Source organism: Fimicolochytrium jonesii (assembly GCF_025526975.1).
Source record: "Fimicolochytrium jonesii strain JEL569 chromosome Unknown EV422scaffold_37, whole genome shotgun sequence".
In the NCBI taxonomy this organism is placed as follows: Eukaryota; Fungi; Chytridiomycota; class Chytridiomycetes; order Spizellomycetales; family Powellomycetaceae; genus Fimicolochytrium; species Fimicolochytrium jonesii.
This window is the reverse complement of record NW_026515704.1, coordinates 88,664-107,264: the sequence shown is the minus strand read 5'-3', so window position 1 is coordinate 107,264 and position 18,601 is coordinate 88,664. Positions and strand designations below refer to the sequence as shown.

General features: G+C 56.4%; 7 protein-coding genes across 7 annotated transcripts; 4 read left to right on the top strand and 3 right to left on the bottom strand.

Moving 5' to 3' along the window:
- Positions 1 to 4: 4 nt before the first annotated feature.
- On the top strand, positions 5 to 1,684 carry EV422DRAFT_561655 (NAD(P)-binding protein; the record flags this gene model as incomplete). Its single annotated transcript, XM_053071960.1, has 3 exons — positions 5 to 284; positions 356 to 869; positions 1,268 to 1,684. Coding segments are annotated over exons 1-3 (996 nt in total), but the record flags the coding sequence as incomplete, so codon positions are not given.
- Positions 1,685 to 3,721: 2,037 nt separating this feature from the next.
- EV422DRAFT_571763 (uncharacterized protein) lies at positions 3,722 to 7,654 on the bottom strand (the record flags this gene model as incomplete). Its single annotated transcript, XM_053073030.1, has 7 exons — positions 3,722 to 3,792; positions 3,871 to 4,138; positions 4,225 to 6,039; positions 6,114 to 6,476; positions 6,571 to 6,751; positions 6,813 to 7,150; positions 7,493 to 7,654. The coding sequence occupies 7 exons, from the start codon at positions 7,652 to 7,654 to the stop codon at positions 3,722 to 3,724; spliced, it is 3,198 nt and encodes a 1,065-aa protein (XP_052921347.1).
- Positions 7,655 to 8,183: 529 nt separating this feature from the next.
- EV422DRAFT_501243 (uncharacterized protein) lies at positions 8,184 to 8,516 on the top strand (the record flags this gene model as incomplete). Its single annotated transcript, XM_053068183.1, has 1 exon — positions 8,184 to 8,516. A coding segment is annotated over one exon (333 nt), but the record flags the coding sequence as incomplete, so codon positions are not given.
- Positions 8,517 to 8,856: 340 nt separating this feature from the next.
- On the top strand, positions 8,857 to 9,198 carry EV422DRAFT_477788 (uncharacterized protein; the record flags this gene model as incomplete). The annotated part of the gene is made up of 1 exon (XM_053067261.1): positions 8,857 to 9,198. A coding segment is annotated over one exon (342 nt), but the record flags the coding sequence as incomplete, so codon positions are not given.
- Positions 9,199 to 9,837: 639 nt separating this feature from the next.
- EV422DRAFT_289993 (uncharacterized protein) lies at positions 9,838 to 10,877 on the bottom strand. The gene is made up of 2 exons (XM_053066030.1): positions 10,548 to 10,877; positions 9,838 to 10,482 (listed from the first exon to the last, which is right to left on the bottom strand). The coding sequence occupies exons 1-2, from the start codon at positions 10,686 to 10,688 to the stop codon at positions 10,189 to 10,191; spliced, it is 435 nt and encodes a 144-aa protein (XP_052921344.1). The 5' UTR covers positions 10,689 to 10,877; the 3' UTR covers positions 9,838 to 10,188.
- Positions 10,878 to 14,408: 3,531 nt separating this feature from the next.
- EV422DRAFT_290066 (alcohol dehydrogenase 2) lies at positions 14,409 to 16,058 on the bottom strand. The gene is made up of 3 exons (XM_053066031.1): positions 15,402 to 16,058; positions 15,122 to 15,311; positions 14,409 to 15,050 (listed from the first exon to the last, which is right to left on the bottom strand). The coding sequence occupies exons 1-3, from the start codon at positions 15,850 to 15,852 to the stop codon at positions 14,582 to 14,584; spliced, it is 1,110 nt and encodes a 369-aa protein (XP_052921343.1). The 5' UTR covers positions 15,853 to 16,058; the 3' UTR covers positions 14,409 to 14,581.
- Positions 16,059 to 16,490: 432 nt separating this feature from the next.
- Positions 16,491 to 18,586, top strand: EV422DRAFT_608114 (uncharacterized protein; the record flags this gene model as incomplete). The annotated part of the gene is made up of 2 exons (XM_053073830.1): positions 16,491 to 17,936; positions 17,994 to 18,586. 2 exons carry the CDS (start codon positions 16,491 to 16,493, stop codon positions 18,423 to 18,425), a joined length of 1,878 nt encoding a protein of 625 aa, XP_052921342.1. The 3' UTR covers positions 18,426 to 18,586.
- Between the last annotated feature and the right edge of the window lie 15 nt (positions 18,587 to 18,601).

Here is an 18,601-nt window from a genome sequence, read left to right as displayed (position 1 = left end):
TCGAGACCTGCTCCCAGACCAAAGCTTTCCACTTTCCCACGCCCGCGGAAGATCACCACGGCCAACAACCCCAGTGGGACAGCATTCGCAAACAAACACTCCCCTGGCAGCGGCCTCCCGTGGTCCATAGCATACTGTACTCGTTACACCTACCCTTTGCTGCATCTCTCTCTGGCTGACGCCCGCTTCAGTTCGTCCACCTTCGCAACCATAGATCAAATGTCCCAAGCTCACGCCGCGGCTGCGGTCGGGGGCGGCAAGGTCGTCATCCTTGGCGGCCAGGGGTACGTCCCGCAGTTCAAGCCTATTGCAACTGTACCCATGCACATCCTCATTCGTCCCCTTTCTTCCACAGCTTCATCGGAAGATCAGTCGCACGCGCCATCCTCTCTGCCTCACCCACCGTCCGCGTCCAGCTCGCCTCCCGTCGCATAAACCCCAAATCCCCACCCCTCCTAACCACCAAACAATCCGACCTAGCCTCCTTCCTCCCCCCCACATCCCCACCCTCCCTCCTCTCCCGCGTCCTCCCCCCCTGCCACGCCGACATCACCGACCCAGCCTCCCTCGCCAAAGCCTGCGCCGACGCCACGGGGATCGTCAACCTCGTTGGGATCATGCACGAGCAACACCCGAAATACACCTTCGACAGTGTTCATGAACATGGGCCTAGGAGTGTGGCGAAGGTGGCCAAGGAGGTTGGGGCGAGGTTGGTGCATGTGAGCGCGATTGGAGCGGATCCGGAGAGTGACATTCCGTATGCGAGGAGCAAAGGGAGGGGCGAGGATGCGGTGAGGAGTGTGTTGAGGGATGAGGTGACGATTATTCGGCCCAGTATTGTTTTTGGGCCCGACGATGATTTCTTCAATGTGAGTCCGATTGTCAGCGAGCCGCGAGCGGACCGAGCGATGGTAGTTGGCTGCGGCGGGCAAAGGGATTGCAGGTTGCAGACGCGAGTGAAGCGAGCGAGGGTGGTTGTCTGCAAGGAGCGATGCGAGGTGCAGGATTGGTTCGGTCTGGGAGACCGTGAAGTCTACCAGAGGGAACGAGAGCGGAGCGAGTTCCATGCGCCAAAGGCGCAATGCCCCTAATCACGGCTCTTAGCGTGCCCAGCGAGCGAAGCGAGCACCACACTGGCCCATAGCCCATCCTGTCCAATGTCCTCGTCGCGCGGGGAGTGAGCAGGGCATCCTTTAGTTTTCCAACCAACCAATCATCGAACGTATGTCATTAGAAAACGCTGCTGATTGAATCCTTTTGTTTACAGAGATTCGCAAAGCTGGCGACGATCCTACCGGTGGTACCAGTCTTTGGAGGAGGAGAGACACGATTCCAACCTGTCTACGTGGAAGACCTAGCCAAAGGGATCGCGGCATCAGTCCTCTCCCCCAAACCCATCGGCAAAACAATCGAAGCAGGGGGGCCCAACGTGTACACATACGCCGACATGATGAAACTCATGCTGCAGCAGGCCAACATGTGGCGACCCGTCGTTTCTGTGCCCTGGTTCGTGGGCAATGTCCAGGGGATGGTGTTTGAGAAACTGCCCCTGAACCTCTTCACGCTGACTCGAGACCAGGTCAGGCTGCTCAAGTTTGATAACGTGGTTGGCGAGGGCGCCGAGACGCTGGAAGCTTTGGGGGTCCATTTGACACCCGCGGAGGAGGTTCTTCATACCTATCTACGTAAACCGATGCTGGGGCACTTGATTCCAAGGGAAGAGGAGCCTAGCGCAACGTCGACGATTGCGGCCGCACCCCCAAAACCAACCCACTCTACAGAGCACGTCAATCTGGTGGACGGTACAAACCCGGCGTTACCACCGAGCGGCATCGCGGGAGTAGGAAATACTCCGCGCACAAGCACTTCCATCAAGCCGTCTTTGAACAACCCGAACCGTCCGCAAACCCGCTCATTCGCCTCCGTCGCCGGCCGGGATTCCACCCCCAGCTCCGACCCCACCACCGAAGGATTGTCAACCGATTCCGTCACACACGGAACAGCCCGACAAAACCCACTCGTCATCCACACCCTTGCAGAATACCGCACCCTCCGCACCCAATGGGCGCGCCAGGGCCTCACCGTCGGTTTCGTTCCAACAATGGGCGCCCTCCACTCCGGCCACATCAACCTCACCCACCGCGCCGCCTCCGAATGCGACGTCGTCGTCACCTCCATCTTCGTCAACCCGGCCCAATTCGCACCCACCGAAGACCTCGCCAAATACCCCCGCACCCTCCCCACCGATCTCGAACTCCTCGGCGAAGCAGCCACCACCGACGTCGTCTTTGCACCCACCGTGGACGAAATGTACCCCGCGGGTATCACGCTCGACGTCACGCAACAACAAGGAACATTCGTAACAGTCCTCGGCCTCTCCCACCAAATGGAAGGCGCCATCCGGCCTCATTTCTTCCGCGGCGTCGCGACGGTCGTTACCAAACTGTTCAACGCCGTCCAACCCACCCACGCGTACTTTGGACAAAAGGACGCCCAACAGTGCGCTGTGGTTAAGACTATGGTCCGTGACCTTCTCGTCCCGTTGAAAATCGTCGTGGTCCCCACTGTCAGGGAAAGTGATGGGTTGGCGATGAGCTCGCGGAATAGGTACCTATCCACCGCGGAACGGGCAAAAGCACCCCTGCTGTATAAAGCTCTCCTGGCTGCGCAGGGTGTGTATGAGACACAACGCGAGCGGGGAGTGAGCAGGGAGGAAGTTATCGGCGCTGCGAAAAAGGTGATTGAGGACGCCCTGGCGGAGAAAGAGAAGGGGGCGCCGAAAGTGGTGTTGGAGTATTTGAGTCTGGCGGATCCGTACTCGTTGAGAGAGGTTGACTGGATTGAGCCGGCTGCTGCTGCTGCGTCCGAGTCTTCTTCGCCAGCGGCGAAGGCGGAGGCGGGGACGGATGGGCAACATCCGGTCGTTACACCTGCACCTGCATCCGTCACGGACACCACCGCCACCGCCCAACAAAACGGAACCAGCAGCAAATCGAAAACGAAGTCCGCTGAGGGTACAGCAAGGAAAGTGGAGGCCACGAAAGAGGAGGTGACATCATCGAGTGCGATCCTCTCTGGCGCGGTCAAGATTGGGAACACGAGGATCATTGATAATCTGCTTTTGGGCGTTGATGTCGGGGGGTGGGTTTGAGGAGGTCTGATGCGGTGGGGATGGGATAGTGGATGGGATGGTGGATGACGGATATATGCGATGTCGGGTTTGTTGGGGATGGATATCCACGGGTTGTCACGCCATGGGAGCCAATGGTGTGATTTTCATTTGCATCATCAAGGAATGTACCATAAGCACAGCATATATGTGCAGTGAATAACCATTTGATGGCCAGACGTGCGCCCAATGCGAAAACGATGGGTATCTAACGTCGACCATATTCTCTGCAAAGCGAGCGTATCAAAACATTCCCATCCGCCCGCATCCATCCTCAAAAAACGAAAGACAAATCCACAGTCACATATATGCTACCAATTGCCTCCCTAACTACATCACTCTTTTCCCACGTACACCAAAAAAAAGATATAATCGAACAGAGACCGAAATCCCCCACGCCATGTTTTGTCGCGTTCGACTCCTCACGATAACTCAAACCCAGCCCCGGCGTTAATGGCGTACCGCAGTTTCCTAAAACAGAATATCCAGATGCGCAAAAACGTCAGTAAACGTATGGCGGGTGGGGGGAACCAGCAACGTGGCGGGTGGCACTTACGTGCGCATCGTCTCGATATCCGTGTACGGCGGGAGTTTGAGCAGATTCACACACGTCGACGCCGTCGCTGATCCCCCAAAAAAAAAGGCCATTCAGTTCCCCGAATCACATGCATCCCCGTCCTTCCAAATCAAAGATGACTCACGCAACCGCCCGACATCCTCCCCCGCGCAGCGCACACAGAACCCGGGCCTGAGTTCCCCAAACCCCATCAACGGCGGGCGTTCGCAGCTCGTGACGAACTTGACGAGGCCGCGTTTCTCCTCCTCGCTGAACTCGTTGGAGACGACGGACCAGAAGAGTTCGATGGTGCGGTGTTGCGCGGTGTAGCCGCCGGCGTAGGTGGTGTGGGCCTGCAAGTCCGGGATCGAGATCGGGTGCGTGGTGCCGCCGAGGAGGGATTGGAGTTCTTGCTGTTGGGCGGGGGGTGTGAGTTGAACAATCAGAAGAGCGGAGGATGAGAAAGGAAGGGGAAGGAGAGAGGAGGAACAGCCTTTACCTGATTGAAAACCCTCAACCATCCCGGATGGATCAGATCCGTCAACCCACTAAAGAAGGCGGCACACTGCCTCTGGATCTGCACATTCAGCTTATAGTTCGCGACCAGATAAATATACTGGATCCGATTCTCCCTCGTCACAGCGACGTTGCTCCCATCGGGTATCAAGTTCACCGTGCGCATGTTCCCAAACTCATCCTTATCCAATGAGAAAGTCAGCCCAAGATCGCGTTCCACATCCCCCGTGTAGTGTTTGAGGAACATGAGGCCGGCATACATCTCCGGGTCCAGGGAAGGTAGATCGTCGACGTAGCTGCGCTGGCCGAGCCATTTGGCGAGGAAGAAGTTTGCGAATGCCGCGTTTACGAGGACGCCTTCGTACAATGCCTTTCCCATGATCCGGCCCAGGAACTCGAGATGGTGTAATTGTGTCTCTTGCGCGGCGTATGAGTGTGGGGACGGGTATAGCAGGTTATCCGGTGTAGCTTGGAACAGGCCGTAGTTGATGTCGAAGGCTTGCGCCGAGAGGGAGGTGAGGAATTCCTTGAACACGCCGCCGCCGTCTATCCCGGCTTCGACCAGCCCCTGCTCGCTCACAAACGTGATTGCGACGCGCCGTTTGAGCTGTGACCCGAGAGCGTTGAGGTGCGTGTACCCGTCCTCGAAGACGCTACCGCGGCGGATGGTGGCGCGTGCCGCGGGGCGCATCCAGTTTTCGTCGAGCCGCTGGGATTTGCGGTCGTCGGCGATCCAGGTACGGAAGATGTTGACGCGGATGGCGAAGGGGATCACGAAAGGGATGTGGGTTAAAACATTCCTACACTGTATGACTTTACTTTGTTTGAGGGTTGCGGATGGGGTGGGGAAAAGCGGGGAGATGGCGGGTTGACGGGATGTCGGGCTGGTGAGGTGGTGGTTATCGCTTGCGTCGTGGGGTTCAGATTTGTGGTCGTGTTGAAGCGCGAGGTCGAGGAACGTGGATTCGTCGACGGGGAGGGAGGCGAGCAGCCAGTGGTCTTTTGGGCAGAAAGAACGTCGGGAGTCGCGCGCGTGGATCTGCCGTAACACTCGGGTGAAAAGCTCGACTGCAAACTCCGGCTGAAGGAACCGGGCCGAACCTCCCCTTTGGAATCCGGGCGCAGAATCGTTCCAGTACATATCAAACACGACGTTCTTCAACACGCCGGAGAGCTCAATCAGCACGTCCACCGCAACAGGTGGTTTGGCGCCCACCAGCTCGTCATCGCCGAGTGTCGTGAACACGCGGACAAAGAACTCGCAAAACAGGATCAGGATCGCCCATTGGCCCGCATACTTTTCGTCAGCGAGTACCCCCACCGCGTTCCTCCCGTTCCGCTTGAGAGCCGCCCACAACGGGCCGTTGACCACACACGTCCATAGCCTGCGCAGGAACGCGTTACCGGATTCGAGGCGGTACAGCAAGATGGTGGCGATCTCCGTCTTGGCCGCCGTCCACGCCGTCACCAGCGACAATAAGAAGGTCGCAACGGTCTCTGATATCGCCACCGACCCCGGATTTGATGGCAAGGAGGACGTGGAATCCGGTAACGCCTTAACGATCGCGTCCAACAGAGCCGGCTTGGTGAGCAGCAACAACCATTTGCGCAGTTGCGGGTGAATCGTTGCCGTGGAGGGTGACTTGCTTGACGATGAGGGTGCCGGGTCGATATCCATGTCGTCGTCATCGTCGGGGATGTGCGCGGCTGCGTTGTTGGTGGTAGATGGGTTGAGGGCGTTGAGGTAGTTTGATGGAAGGCGCTCGAGGAGGTTGCTGAGCACGGATATGTACGTTGACTGAAGGTTTTGAGATCGGATGTGTGAATCACTTGATGTTGAGGTGACAGAGAACGCCCAACGAGAACTCTTACCAATGCCTCGTCACCCATCTTCCCCACCGCCTGCTGTCCAAACGCCAACACATTCCCCAACAACGCCGCAAACATATCCCCCTCACCCGTCGCCCTCTCCCTCTCGACCCGCTCATACACCTCTCCCCCATTATTCAACGTGTCCACAATCGCGCTAAACCGCAATTTCTGCGAGAAGGCCTGCAGGGCGTCGATGCTGATGCGGTTGGGCAGGTACTCGATGGTGAGGATGTGAGTGATGACGAGGGCGATGATGTGGTCGCGGCGGGGGGACGGAGTAGGGAGAGATTCGAGGAGGGTTAGGGGCAGGGTTGTGAGGGCCATTAGGTGGGATGTGCTGGGGAGATCGCGCTGGTCGATTGTCTGGTGGGAGTCGCGAGCCGGGGATTTGCTTTAGCTTTTGGAATGGATGGCAGGGACACACTACGCCCGTAACACGCCGCCCTACTCAACTCACATGGCTGCTGATGTACGCTCTTATCTTGGCAAACATGTCATCTCCTATCACAAAGAACAGCTCCTGTACATAGTCCCAGCCGGGGGTGTATGTCGCAACCGCCGCAGATGCGTCTCGGTTCAGGATCGCTTCCAGAAGCAGTATGATGTTGCTTGGTTGCTTTGAGTCCGTTGTGCTTACTCTGCGGTGTTGGAAGTCATGGTAAGTAGCCGAAGACTGAGAAGGACAGTACGTTCACCCACCCGTCGTTGAAGAAGAGGTTGGCAAGACACACCCGGCAGAGTTTCACCAGTATGTACTGCCACTCTTTCGCATCCATACTCGGAAACGGCGCAATCACATTCCGCAGTGATGTCCCTGATCCTCCTCTCAACAACAACGGACAAAGCAACTCCACCAACCGCACCCTATCCATCATCAAAGGGCTATAGAAGAACAGAAAGCGGCGAACAAGCGAGGAAACCTTCGCTGGTGGTATTGCGTTCGATGTTGATGCTGCTGCAGACTTGATCTCGGTGTCCCATTGCTCCCGGATTGACGCGTAGAACCGCTTCATGTGTTTTCGGCCGCGCCAGAAGGCCTGTAAAATGATAAGAGAGATTGGTGGACTGAAGCGATGCGATGGTTGGCACGATGGTTGGAGAATATCCTGCTCGCTCCGCTCGCTACAGCGGTGTTGGGCTGGTGTGTGATCCGAAAAGCAGGCTCAAACATTCCTGGGTCTACGGCCCAATAGGGCTCGGCCTCGCTTCGCTCGGAGCCCTCAAGCATTCCTGCGCCTCGCTTCGTGGGGAACACGGACCAGTTGGGCTCGCTATCGCCCGCTCTCTCCTCGCGCCGCTCGCCGCCCCAAACCTTCCTCCGCTGGCCACAGACACCACGTTCGTTCGCTCCCGCTAGTGCCCCCCTCCTCGAATTTTACCTGAACATCAATCGCGGCCCTTTCCTTTGCCCTCTCCCTTTCCCTCTCCTTCCTCTCCGCCTGAGCCCTCCTGAGTAGTTCCTTCTTATCCTCCAGGTCCTTCTTTCGCCCGCCCAGGTTGATATTGCGACGAGACTTGAAGTCGCCTTCGAAAGTGAACATTTTAGGGAGATAATGCGAGCAGGAAAGAGGAGGGAGGTTGCTTGACTGGTATATGGGTATGAGACAGTAGTGCGATAGCACGTAAATGTATGTGCTGTAGTGGGAAGATGCCTGTGTGGCTGTCTAGATCTTGCAGCTTCTTTGGGGAAGTTGGAAGTTGCAGCGAGCGACGCGATGACAAACTTCTTCCTTCCAAACAGCCGGAGACCTTTTTCCACCTACGACCACGACAAGCAACACAGCGCACGTTCTCCAAAGTGGACGGGCAAGGAGGATAGGCAGTCGCTCCTTCATTTAGTCAGGGGCGCTCAGTTTGGTGACGCAACGTGAATCGACTCAGAGGACTGCGTCATCGCACGGCGATGGGTTGGAAATTCAACACTTCGCCTATCAACCCTCTTGAATCCACTGGGGACTGAAGCGATGGCGTCATGGGACCCCGAGACTGGATGTATAGCGTCGCTAGACCGAGCGGTATTACTGAGGGCTCGGTCGTTGGGCTGATATCAGCGGGATCTGATGTAGCAAACCAAACATCCTAAACTGTGACGACGCATCGGGGAACCGATCCAAGAAGTGGAACTGTCATTTCAATTGGTGCTGTCAGCTAGCGGGCTTACCTTTCAAACAGGGATCCCGAGACTACAACGTCCACTTTCTCGTCACCAGTAACCGGACGGCGCCATTGGAAACGGGAGGCGCCATTGTGAACGACATAGTCAGCGGCGTTGAGCAAGGCATAGATGCTTTTGATGCAACAATGATGGAGCCGGTGCTTGCCGGCGGGGTTGTTTTCTGTATGGAAGCTGATAATCCAATGGCGAACGAGCTGTGTTCGATGATCGACGTCAAGCGTGGGTAAGGTTTTGCAGGGTCTGTGATGTGACGGGAAAGATTGAGATAGTTGATCAGTTGCATGACTACCTGCAAATTGGAAATCTTCGACACTGGCAGGTGACGCGGCAGGAATTAGAAGGCCAGCTACGACGGTGTGGTGTAACTGCAAAGGCGGATTTAGCGAAATCTCAAACTCTGTTAGGGGAAAAAGTACCTTCGCGGCGCCGTTCATTGAGCGGATCCGGGCTTTTGCATCTATGGAAGGACGCACCAGTAAAGATTTGAACGATTTCTGTGCCTCTTTGGGGGGATACCAACGAATGATGAATCCACTCTTTCAACTTGATGCGTTCAACGCTCATATGGATACTCCGGTCGAGGTGTTGCATACCACCCTTCTGGGAACGCTAAAATGGCTTATGAGGGGTACAATCCCAACGCTGAATGATGAGCAAAAAGGCACTTTGGTGGTCCGGATCGATAACGCTTCCTATGCTGGATTCGTGATGTCTCTGCGGGGAAATGAGATTGTGAAGTACGTCGGGAGCCTCATTGGCCGAGATCTCAAAGTCTTTTTCCAAATCGCGCCGTTTCTCCTCCATGGACTCGTCGCAGAAGAGCTTATGAGCGTTTGGCAAGCAATGTCGGAATTATCTGCGCTGGCGTATGCGAGCGTTATACTGGATCTTGACGAGTATGTCGCTTCTCTGGAAACAGCGATTTTGAATGTCAATATCAAGTTATGTGCATACGATGTCACGTACTCCACGCATAGGAATTCCATATCCTTGCATTCTTTGGAAGGTGCCAGTCAACCATGCAGTCATACACTACGCTGTGCAAGTCGATTCAAAGCAACAGATCCCGTTTCTCCGCACCTGAAACAAGCCAACGGTACCCTAAATATTCACCATGACTGCACGATGCTTAGGAGGGGCTCTTCGATGTTATCAGACATACAGTTGCCCTGCGACGATGTGTATATGTGCACGTAGAGGATTTGCCAATGTAATGGAGGCGCGACGCGTACAATCGTTTGTCGAGTACCTCGGAACAGAGAGGATTTGCGATGTGGAGTATTGGGAATGACTAGGTGCTTGGCGGCAAATACAAGAACACCACAGGGGCAACTTTGAGTTGCTGTGTCTCTCCCGCCGCTCTCGGTGAAAGCTCTGGGGACAACTTTCGTCAGTCCACAGGTACTGTTCGTCGGAAACGGCGTGGTTTCATGGGCACACGCTGTGTCTAAATCACTGACGGGCGAAGAGAAGGCGTGCGTTGCTGTGCAACTGAAAACGTTCACGTCCTTGCGGACCGAACAGGCAAGTCGACAAGGGGGTTTGCGGCTGACACCAGCGACATGCCACAGTCGCCGTAGGGCTGGAGATCGAAAAGATGAAGGTTGGGCTTCTTTGAATTCTTGATTTGCTCAGATGGTCGGACCTTCGCTCTATGGACTGTCAGCGACCACAAACTTCGACTAAGTGCGGGTGGGCTCTTTTAGGGGAAGAGGTCAGGGCGAGCAGTTGGGAAGACTGGCCGGACGGGGTGAGCAGCAGAAATCACTGCGAGCTCAGGGTAGTGCTCAGGTCCCTCTTCGTGCAGGTGACCGACCATCGGTGATGTGAATCAGACGGGCCGGATTAAACCTGAGTCGATCCAAAGGATTTGGTCGCGTTCCACATATTTAGATGCTATCAAAAAACGGCAAATGATAGCTTAGCCTCCGCCAGCGTTGCGCTGTTAATGTCCCACCCGCCCAGGACAAGGTCATTGGGATGAACCATGGGAAGCATGGCGCCGAACGGAACGTAGACGTCGCGATGCTCATCGTCCGTGCCGAGAAGTATCGTCGACGACTGCGTCACGGAGCCAAAGTAGTTGGCGGTCTGTACACCATCCTTGGTCTCCCATGACAGGTTGTGACGATTGGCGAGGATACTGGCGGTGAGCGTCGACCCGTTATTACCACCCCAACGACCATCATCAGACTATGAAATGGTTGAGCATGATGGAAAACATGAACATACCCGAGGCGAGGCACACGCTTGTCTACCTGGAAGGTGTAGAGATCCTCCTGAACATTAACGTCGGCGGTGCATCCATCCTTTCCGAATGAGACCTTTGTCCGCTGATAGGCGTATTTGGAATGGATGAAGTCGGCTGTCTGTTCGGCATCACTCGTGCAGTCATGCATTTTCAAGCGCTTCTTCTGACCTGGATGAAGGATAACCCAAATTGGTCTGTACAATGTTTGACCCCGTCTAGAAGGGGTCTGACCAATTTGGTACGGTAAATATTGACAATTTGTGAGGGTAAATGTTTGTCATTTATTCGATCCACACGGGACATTTGTGTCCTTTTTGGATGGGGTCCATCGCACTACTAAATCAACATCCATTTATGACAGAATACTAGAGGGGCAGGCTGCAGTTCTTTGAATTCCTGCCAGTAACTCCAGCAATTCTCCTCGACATAGCCGTCAAGACCCACTAGCACTAGTAGCTTGTCATGGTACTTCGGTTGGTATGTCAGTCAGGCTTCAAGTTGCCGAAGTTTGGAATCCATACGTCTCATTATGAACAACCAATCCAAAGAAGAAACTCGTCGCGTCGATCACCGATAGTAGCTCCAGGGAAAACCTTGTTATAAAACTGTTCCAATGCGTTCAGGCGGGCGGCGCTGAGCTGCTTCGCGTCCCTAAGCGTGCGGGGAAACATTGGTTGGGCTCCAGCGGCGGGGGCGGGAGGAACGGCGTCGACAGGATTGGGGCCTCTAGCGTCCTCCACTCCTAGTGGTCGCAAAACAGCTTCCATGGTGAGACATTTCGAATTATGCAATCTGAGGGGAAGATTGTCGAGTTTCGCGTTTATTGCTGCTGCCCATGGTGGTTGAACTTGCTTGCCTGCGGCATCTGTGATAAAAGGGAGCGTCAAAAGGGTGGACGTAGAATATGTAGGACGCTCGGTTTCCTTTCCCTTACGAGCTGCCTCAACTAGGACTTTCCGCTTTTTGTATCGCTTGAACTCTGATCAGCCAACAGGTTTTCGTCTGGTGACATATTTGAGTTGGATATCGTGGTTCTGCTGGTGAGGTCCTGAGCTTGGCTATATTATATAGCGGTCAAACGGAGCACGGTCTCTTAGACCTCCTCCTCGCCTTCCTGTGGGAGCTCCGCCCTGGGGTGGAACGCGCCCGTCGCCTCCGTCGCCTCCCGGGCCCTCCACCCCGACGCCCTCGCACCCTCCCTCTCCCAAGTCTACGACCCCCTCCCCAAATCCGTGCCCCATGGTCGTCTCTCCCTCGACGACTTCACCCTCTACAAGCTCCTCGGCCAGGGTGCCTTTGGCAAGGTTGATATAACCCTCATCATCCACCAGGGCTGGCAGTCATCAGGTCTTGATCGTCAAGTATAATAGGGATGGCAGGATGTACTGTATGCGATGAGACGATGGACAAGGCCTCGCTCCACGTGAAGGAAGCACTGGCGCAGTACTGGGAGGAGTGGGACGTCATGGCCTAGGGTCATATCTGCAGCCGGGAGAAACGGCTCACCGACCCCGAGAAGTAAGCTGCCCGACCCCGTAGGTTCTTGATATTTACCGTTCCCTCCAAGATTAGCCAACATCCCCTCTTCGCTGGCGTGAATTGGTCCAACTTGGCCGCCGCCACCGCACCCCACATCCCCGCCCAAGTTCCCCGCAGAAACGGAAGCCGTCCCGGACCGAGAAGGCGTTTGTGGAGAAGATGCGGAAGGATTATGCCGCCGCCTCCAAGGCCGTCCTCTCCCTCACCGCTGACGCGGAGAAGCTCCGCAAGGGCCGTTCTCTCTTCTCTGCTACCTAATTCTCTGTGCAGATCCCGGACATCGGAAGGGATGAGGCCAGGGCATGCAGCCAGCCTCCGGAGTCTACCAGTACATTTTCCCGTGCCTGCAAGAAACCAGACTGTCAGGTCTCAGCTCGAACCCGCTGAGTGTAAGCAGGTTCATTCGAGCGGAACATTTTTCGATGCAAGTTCGCAGCAGGGAAGGACGTGCGGTGACTTGATGGGCCGCGGCGGGATCAGCAACGCTAGGACGGTCCATGGCGAGACCCACATTGCTTGATGGACTATGCTGGGATGGGCCATGGCGGGATCCGCATTGTCTAATTCCAACGCTGGGATGAACCATGGCGGCTTCCTGGAGGTTGAATCTGCCAGAAGATCGCGGGTGGGAGTTGGGACGTGTTGCGTCATACTCCAGAAAAGGTCAATGAGAGCAGTGAATACGCCTGATGAAATATGCGTTCATGCAGGAATCCAGTACCGGGAGCACTGTCGCCATGTTCCATTCCCGCCGCATCACATAGCGCATGTGGCAACTGGTCGTCCGCTAATCGCCGGTGGGCTTTTGTGATGCCAACATGGCAAAGGAGTCCGCTTTGATGGAACGCAATCGTCACGCTTTCGATCCCGACGTACTTCCTTGCGCAAACAGTAACATCGCCACAACATCCTTCCGCACCCTATCGCTCTCCTCTTCGCTTAAGTTCACGAACCTCCTAGTAGTTGACATGGTTCCAAGACGCAAAAGACTCAGATCAACAGAAAAGTTTGAACGGAGTTTGCGGAGTATCAAATTGAAAGCAAATCACTGAATGCAACGTCTTTCCTGAAGCAAACTCTCGGCTGCGGCTGCGGCTGCGGCCGCGTTGGTGGAGGAGGGTTCGGTGCTGGAGGCGGTGGTGAAGGTAAACTTGACGCCATTCTACACAGTACTTGCTGCTCGGTAACATCCGGTGAGTTTTGTTCCTTTGCACTGCTGTGCTTTATGTTCGTTGGGCACAGGAAGTAGTCTCGAACAGCACAGAACCCTACCTGTACCTGCACAGAGACTCCCGCTTGCTGTCAACGATATGTCGATTTGTCCCCTCAGACCGGGACGCCAGGGCTAGCACGTTGTCCATCCAGAGTCCAGACCTTCGATGATGAAGATAATGTTGCCGGATCGTAGCGCTCCTGATGGTACGAAAGATTGTCCGCATTGTGGTACAGGGCCGTTGATGATGGTTTGGGAACATCTCGTGCTTCCTCTTCGGCCCTCGTAGTCGCGACTTTTCTCTATGTAGCCTTACATGTACAGTACGTACGCGTCGGTGTGCCCTCATCACCTCATGTGACACAAATTGCCGGCATACTGTAATGAAAACGCAAAGTCCCCACTGCCACTCCGCAATGAGATGGGACGACGCCTGCAATGTCTACTGTCTCTACGTTGCCGCCGCAATGCTGTATAAAACGGGTTGGGGGAGAGGGGTCTCGGCTGCTGAATCAACGGTTAAATGAGACGAGTCGGCGTCCCATCAGAGCCGCCCGTCCTACGAAAGCCAAAAAGAAAAGCTGTGTCCCATCTCACCCAGTCAGTCCTTCCATCCCGGCATCGATTCATCAGAGATCTGAGTGCCCCATCGCTCTGATCAGCTCCTCACCACACTCAAACCCGCCCACCACCACAACACCATGCTAGCCGACGAAGGCTGCTTCAGCAAATGCTACAACTGCATCTGCAGCTGCACCACCTACGCCCGCAACGTCGACCAGCGGATGGATGCGAGTGTCGCCATGGACTACAAAGAAGGCCGGACGGTGTATGAGAAGACCGCGTATATGACCAATCAGCCGCCGCCGATTGATCTGGAGCTGCCGGCGGGTGATGTGTCGAAACCGGCGGCTGGCGAGAAGACGGCCCAGAAGCCGTTGTAGTGTATCCCCTCTATCGCTATCTACCCACCTCTGTAGCATGTGTGCCAGAAACATACATCCCTCAAATACTCAGGCAACTGGATTGTCGACGAATGAAGTATGTAGTATACCCCAATCATGAACGTGCAATACGGCCTGAAGGCGATCGCCCGTAGAGTTATCGGCGGCCGATATAAGTGCCCAGAGGCCGTTGTAGTCATGCCCCTAGCTAAGATAGCAACACACGAATATAAGAGCTTAATGTGAAAGATGATATAACTGCATGGATTCCTCCTTCATCATATGCCGCCTGATGAAGCGGAAGCAGTACTGTTCACAACCACACGCACCCGACCCGACCCCATCTCATTTGCTCGTATCCAAAACCACCCTGCCCTGCAACTTTCCCTCCTTCATCTTCCCCAATACCTCCTTCAAGTTCTCCCACCCCACAACCTCCACCTCCACCTTCACATCCCCCCTCGCCGCAAACTCCATCGCCTCCCGCGCATCCTTCCTATCCCCCACAATGCTTCCCCGCACCGTCAACCGCCGCATCACCGTGTCAAAGATATCAACAGGGATCTGCGACCCGCGTTTCGGGAGACCCAGCGTGACGAGTGTGCCCCACGAGCGGAGGTAGGTGAGGGCAGTGGCGTATGGCTCAGGTGAGGCGACGGCGAGGAGGGCACCGTGGGCACCGCCGTTGGTGATGGATTTGATCTTTTGGGTGAGTTCGTCGGGTTTGAGGGTGAAGGGGACGAATGCTTCGGCTTTGAGTTTGGAGCAGAAGGATTCTTTGGAGGGGTGGTCGATGGCGATTACCCGCATTCCCCTGGCGACCGATAAGATGTCAGTTGGCGTGCCAGTCAAACATTCCCCTGGTACTTGTCTGATGTGACTTACATGGCGCGAGCGTATTGAACGGCCAGATGTCCCAACCCTCCTCCCGCGCCAGATACCACCACCCACTGTCCAGGCTTCACTTCTGTCTCCTTCAAGCCTTTGTAGACTGTCACGCCAGCGCAGAGGATGGGAGCTGCTTGATCGTTGCTCAAACCTTCGGGAATGGGAATGACGTGGGCGGCGCTTGCAACTGCGACGGGTAGAAAAAACACGATTAGCGTTGGAAGATGCATTCCTCAATACGTTATCCACCGACATGAACCCAAAAAGCGGTACTCACCAGCATACTCCTGAAACGTTCCATCGCAGCTGAATCCCGTACGCTGCTGGTTGGAACAAACCGTCTCCTTCCCATCCAAACAAAACTCACACTGCCCACACGTGCTCTGCAACCACTTCACCCCTACACGGTCACCCTCCTGCAAGAAATCCACATTCTCCCCAACCTTCACAACCACACCCGCACCCTCATGCCCCGCAATCACAGGCAGTTTGCTTTTGACCTCCCAGTCCCCATCGAGCGCGTGCAGGTCCGTGTGGCAGACACCTGTGCGAATGATGTGCACGAGAACGTCGTTGGGGCCGGGGGTAGGCACGGGATGGTCGGATTTGAGCTCGACGCCGGCGCCGTGCGAGGTGGCGATGGCGACTCGTTGGGTTTTGGGGAGCGATTTTGGGACGCCGGATTCGTCGCGGGAGGGGGCGATGACGGATTCGAGTTTTGCGGGCATGTTTTGGGGACTTTCGAGTTCTTCGTTGTGTTGCACAGGTTGATGCTTTCGGAGCGGACTTCAGTTGAAGAGGCCGTTCTTTTACTCCCTGAGAGACTTATATTCCGTATCGCCGCAAAGCGAACCGTGGGGTCATGCCGCCCCACTCATTATTACCGATGCTCCCTCGTGCAATCTTTTTGTTCCTGTCCCGTCGGATATTCCGCTTGCCCCAAATGACGTTTTGGCGCTGGATTTACGTCACAGATAGGCGCGCTGTCAAAACCCTTGACAGCGTCTTTGGCGCGCTGTCGAATTTATGTCATTTCGTGGTGTCCTAAGGGTTTCACCCCCGCTCCGTCTCCACAGATGATATCCTGCGTACGTGGCATGACAGACGGGCTTAGCATAAGCGCAGACTTCCCCACCATACGGAATTTAGCTGTCGAACCCGCAGCAATCGATACAAAAAGCGATTAAATGGGCCCTCAAACTTCCTGCCTTTGCGGTTTGTTGCTAGTCGGCCTTATCTCACACCGGTTTCACTCGCAAAGCAGACACAGCTATTGATTCGGTGCCTGGATCTGGACAAGGCTCGCTCGCAAGCACACAGACTTACTACTCTCGGTGCCTGGACAAGGCTCAGATATCATTGAAAGATGTCATCCTTGCAGCCCGATAATAGCGGCAACACCCCGCCCGCTGACGCTGCAGCACAGAACGTTTCCGACACGGGGTACACACCGATGGATACCAATCTCCCCACACCCACTTCTAACGACACAGAGCTTAACAGAGCAACCACCGCTGACGCCGCAGCAAAGAACGCTCCCGACACCGAGCACACGCCCATGGACACAACCATCCCGAACTCCACTTCCAAAGACACAGAGCTTAACAGAGCGACCACAGACCCCGAAGACCCCGAAGACCCCGAAATGGTCTACTTCGACATCCAAGGGCACCGGCTCGGCGTCCGTCATTCCCTCCTTAGCCGCATCCCCTACTTCTCCACCCTTGCCGGCGGCAGGTGGCGCATCGCGATGACCGCGTCCGAGGAAAGTCCTCGCGGCAAAAGCAGCACGGCCGACCACGACTCTCCAAAGGCGCCCGCGTACGTCGTCACACTCCTTGACCCCGAGATCCAAGCGGTCATGACCCCACCCATCCTCGAGACCATCAAACGCGCGCTGACCGCCAATCGATTCTACTACCTGTTTGTGTTCCTCCCTCTGGACGTCCGCGTCGCTGATCTGTTCAGGTGCCTCAGCTTCCTGGCCGTCGTCAGAGACTACTTCTCTATCCGCAGCCGCGGCGCCGATGGGGAGGATACGTACCCAGGTCAGGACCGTATCCTGGGCGTTGGCATGGATGTAGCCGCGCCGATGGAAGGAAGGAAGAAGAAGGATGCAGTGGATCCGGTGAAGAAAGAGAGGGAGAGGCAGACGATCAAGGCCAATGCGGATGCGGATAGGGTGTGTGCGTGCGACGACGTGTGGGGGACGCTGGATGACGACTTTGGGTTTGCGGAAGCGAACGCCCGAGCGGCGCGTGAGACGCCCGCCGCGACCAACACAACCCCAGCCCACGGCATCGCCAACCCACCCTCGTCTACTTTCACCCTCGGCACGGCTCCCGACACGGGTGACGACGGCGGATGGGGAAACGACCCAGAGCCCGCCACCCCCGCGGATCCCACACCGATCGTCAAGCTCTTCGCGTACCGCCTCGCGCCCCAACCGCTCACCGTCTCCCCCTCGCCCAAACCCCGCACGGGGATCATGAAAACCGACGCAGACGCCTTCCTCACCGAAGACGCCAAAGCGATCAGCCACGCGATCCGCCGCGGGCCGCCGCAGTACGCCAAGCAGGAGAAGCTCAAAGCCGAGTACAACCGCGCCATGCACGAGCACCGCAACCGTGAACAGCAGCTTGCGCGGGGCTGGGACGGCGCGCACGGCCCCCCGCCCGGGTGGGCCGCGCTGCAGAAGACCGCGCCCAGGGCACCCCCGCCCGCGTTGAACTCCCACGACCTGCATCGGCTGGCCCTCGACGCCGCCGTCGCGCTGTGCCACCACTTCCACCCGCACCGCGCCCTGCTCAAGGTCCGTCCGTGGTTATCTGACCCGTGGGTTTTTTCTGATGGTTTTTGGCGGTTGCAGTACCAAACCCCGAACCCCGGCGCCCCGTCCCGCCCCCGACACACCCACCAACACCTCTACAACCTCGTCAAGTTCGTCGCCGCCCACCCGCAAACCTTCTACACCCCCGTCCGCCGCCACGTCGTCCTGTGGTTCCTCGCCCACGCCGCCGGCTCCGCAAGGCAGGTCGCGGATCTCCGCCGCGCGGACATGTGCGCCGCAAAGCTCACGGACCCGGAGGAGCGGCTCGTGCTTCCCTGTGATCGCGGCCGCCCGGACGTGATGGAGGCGATCGCGGAGGCGAGGGCGTTTGTGTGGCCCGCGAGCGGGTTTAGGAGGGGAAGGAAAGGGGGAATGGTGAGGATGGGCGATGCGATGGTGCTGACGGGAAAGCAGGCGAAGAAGGACGGTTGCAGGGATGGGGACGCGGGCAAGAGGGTGCGCGGCGGGTAACATGGACATATGTCCTCGCCCCGAAAACGAGAAGTGCGTCGTCGAACAACAACATCGTCCCGACGAGTCTGCACGATTTCAATCAGCTGCCACAGGCGACAGGAGGAATGGCAGAAACGGTACCAAAAAAACCCCCAACAGTGCATATCTGCACCGAGGCGATCCCCAACTCGACT

What these genes read in the sequence shown, in the direction of transcription:
- EV422DRAFT_290066 (XM_053066031.1), bottom strand. Translation starts at nt 15,852, where the DNA reads ATGCCCGCAAAACTCGAATCCGTCATCGCCCCCTCCCGCGACGAATCC. An exon ending in AACGTTTCAGGAGTATGCTG is followed by an intron (nt 15,312 to 15,401) that starts GTGAGTACCGCT and finishes TACCCGTCGCAG; the next exon opens with TTGCAAGCGCCGCCCACGTC. An exon ending in GTTCAATACGCTCGCGCCAT is followed by an intron (nt 15,051 to 15,121) that starts GTAAGTCACATC and finishes ATCGGTCGCCAG; the next exon opens with GGGAATGCGGGTAATCGCCA.
- EV422DRAFT_289993 (XM_053066030.1), bottom strand. Translation starts at nt 10,688, where the DNA reads ATGCATGACTGCACGAGTGATGCCGAACAGACAGCCGACTTCATCCAT. An exon ending in AGGATCTCTACACCTTCCAG is followed by an intron (nt 10,483 to 10,547) that starts GTAGACAAGCGT and finishes ACCATTTCATAG; the next exon opens with TCTGATGATGGTCGTTGGGG.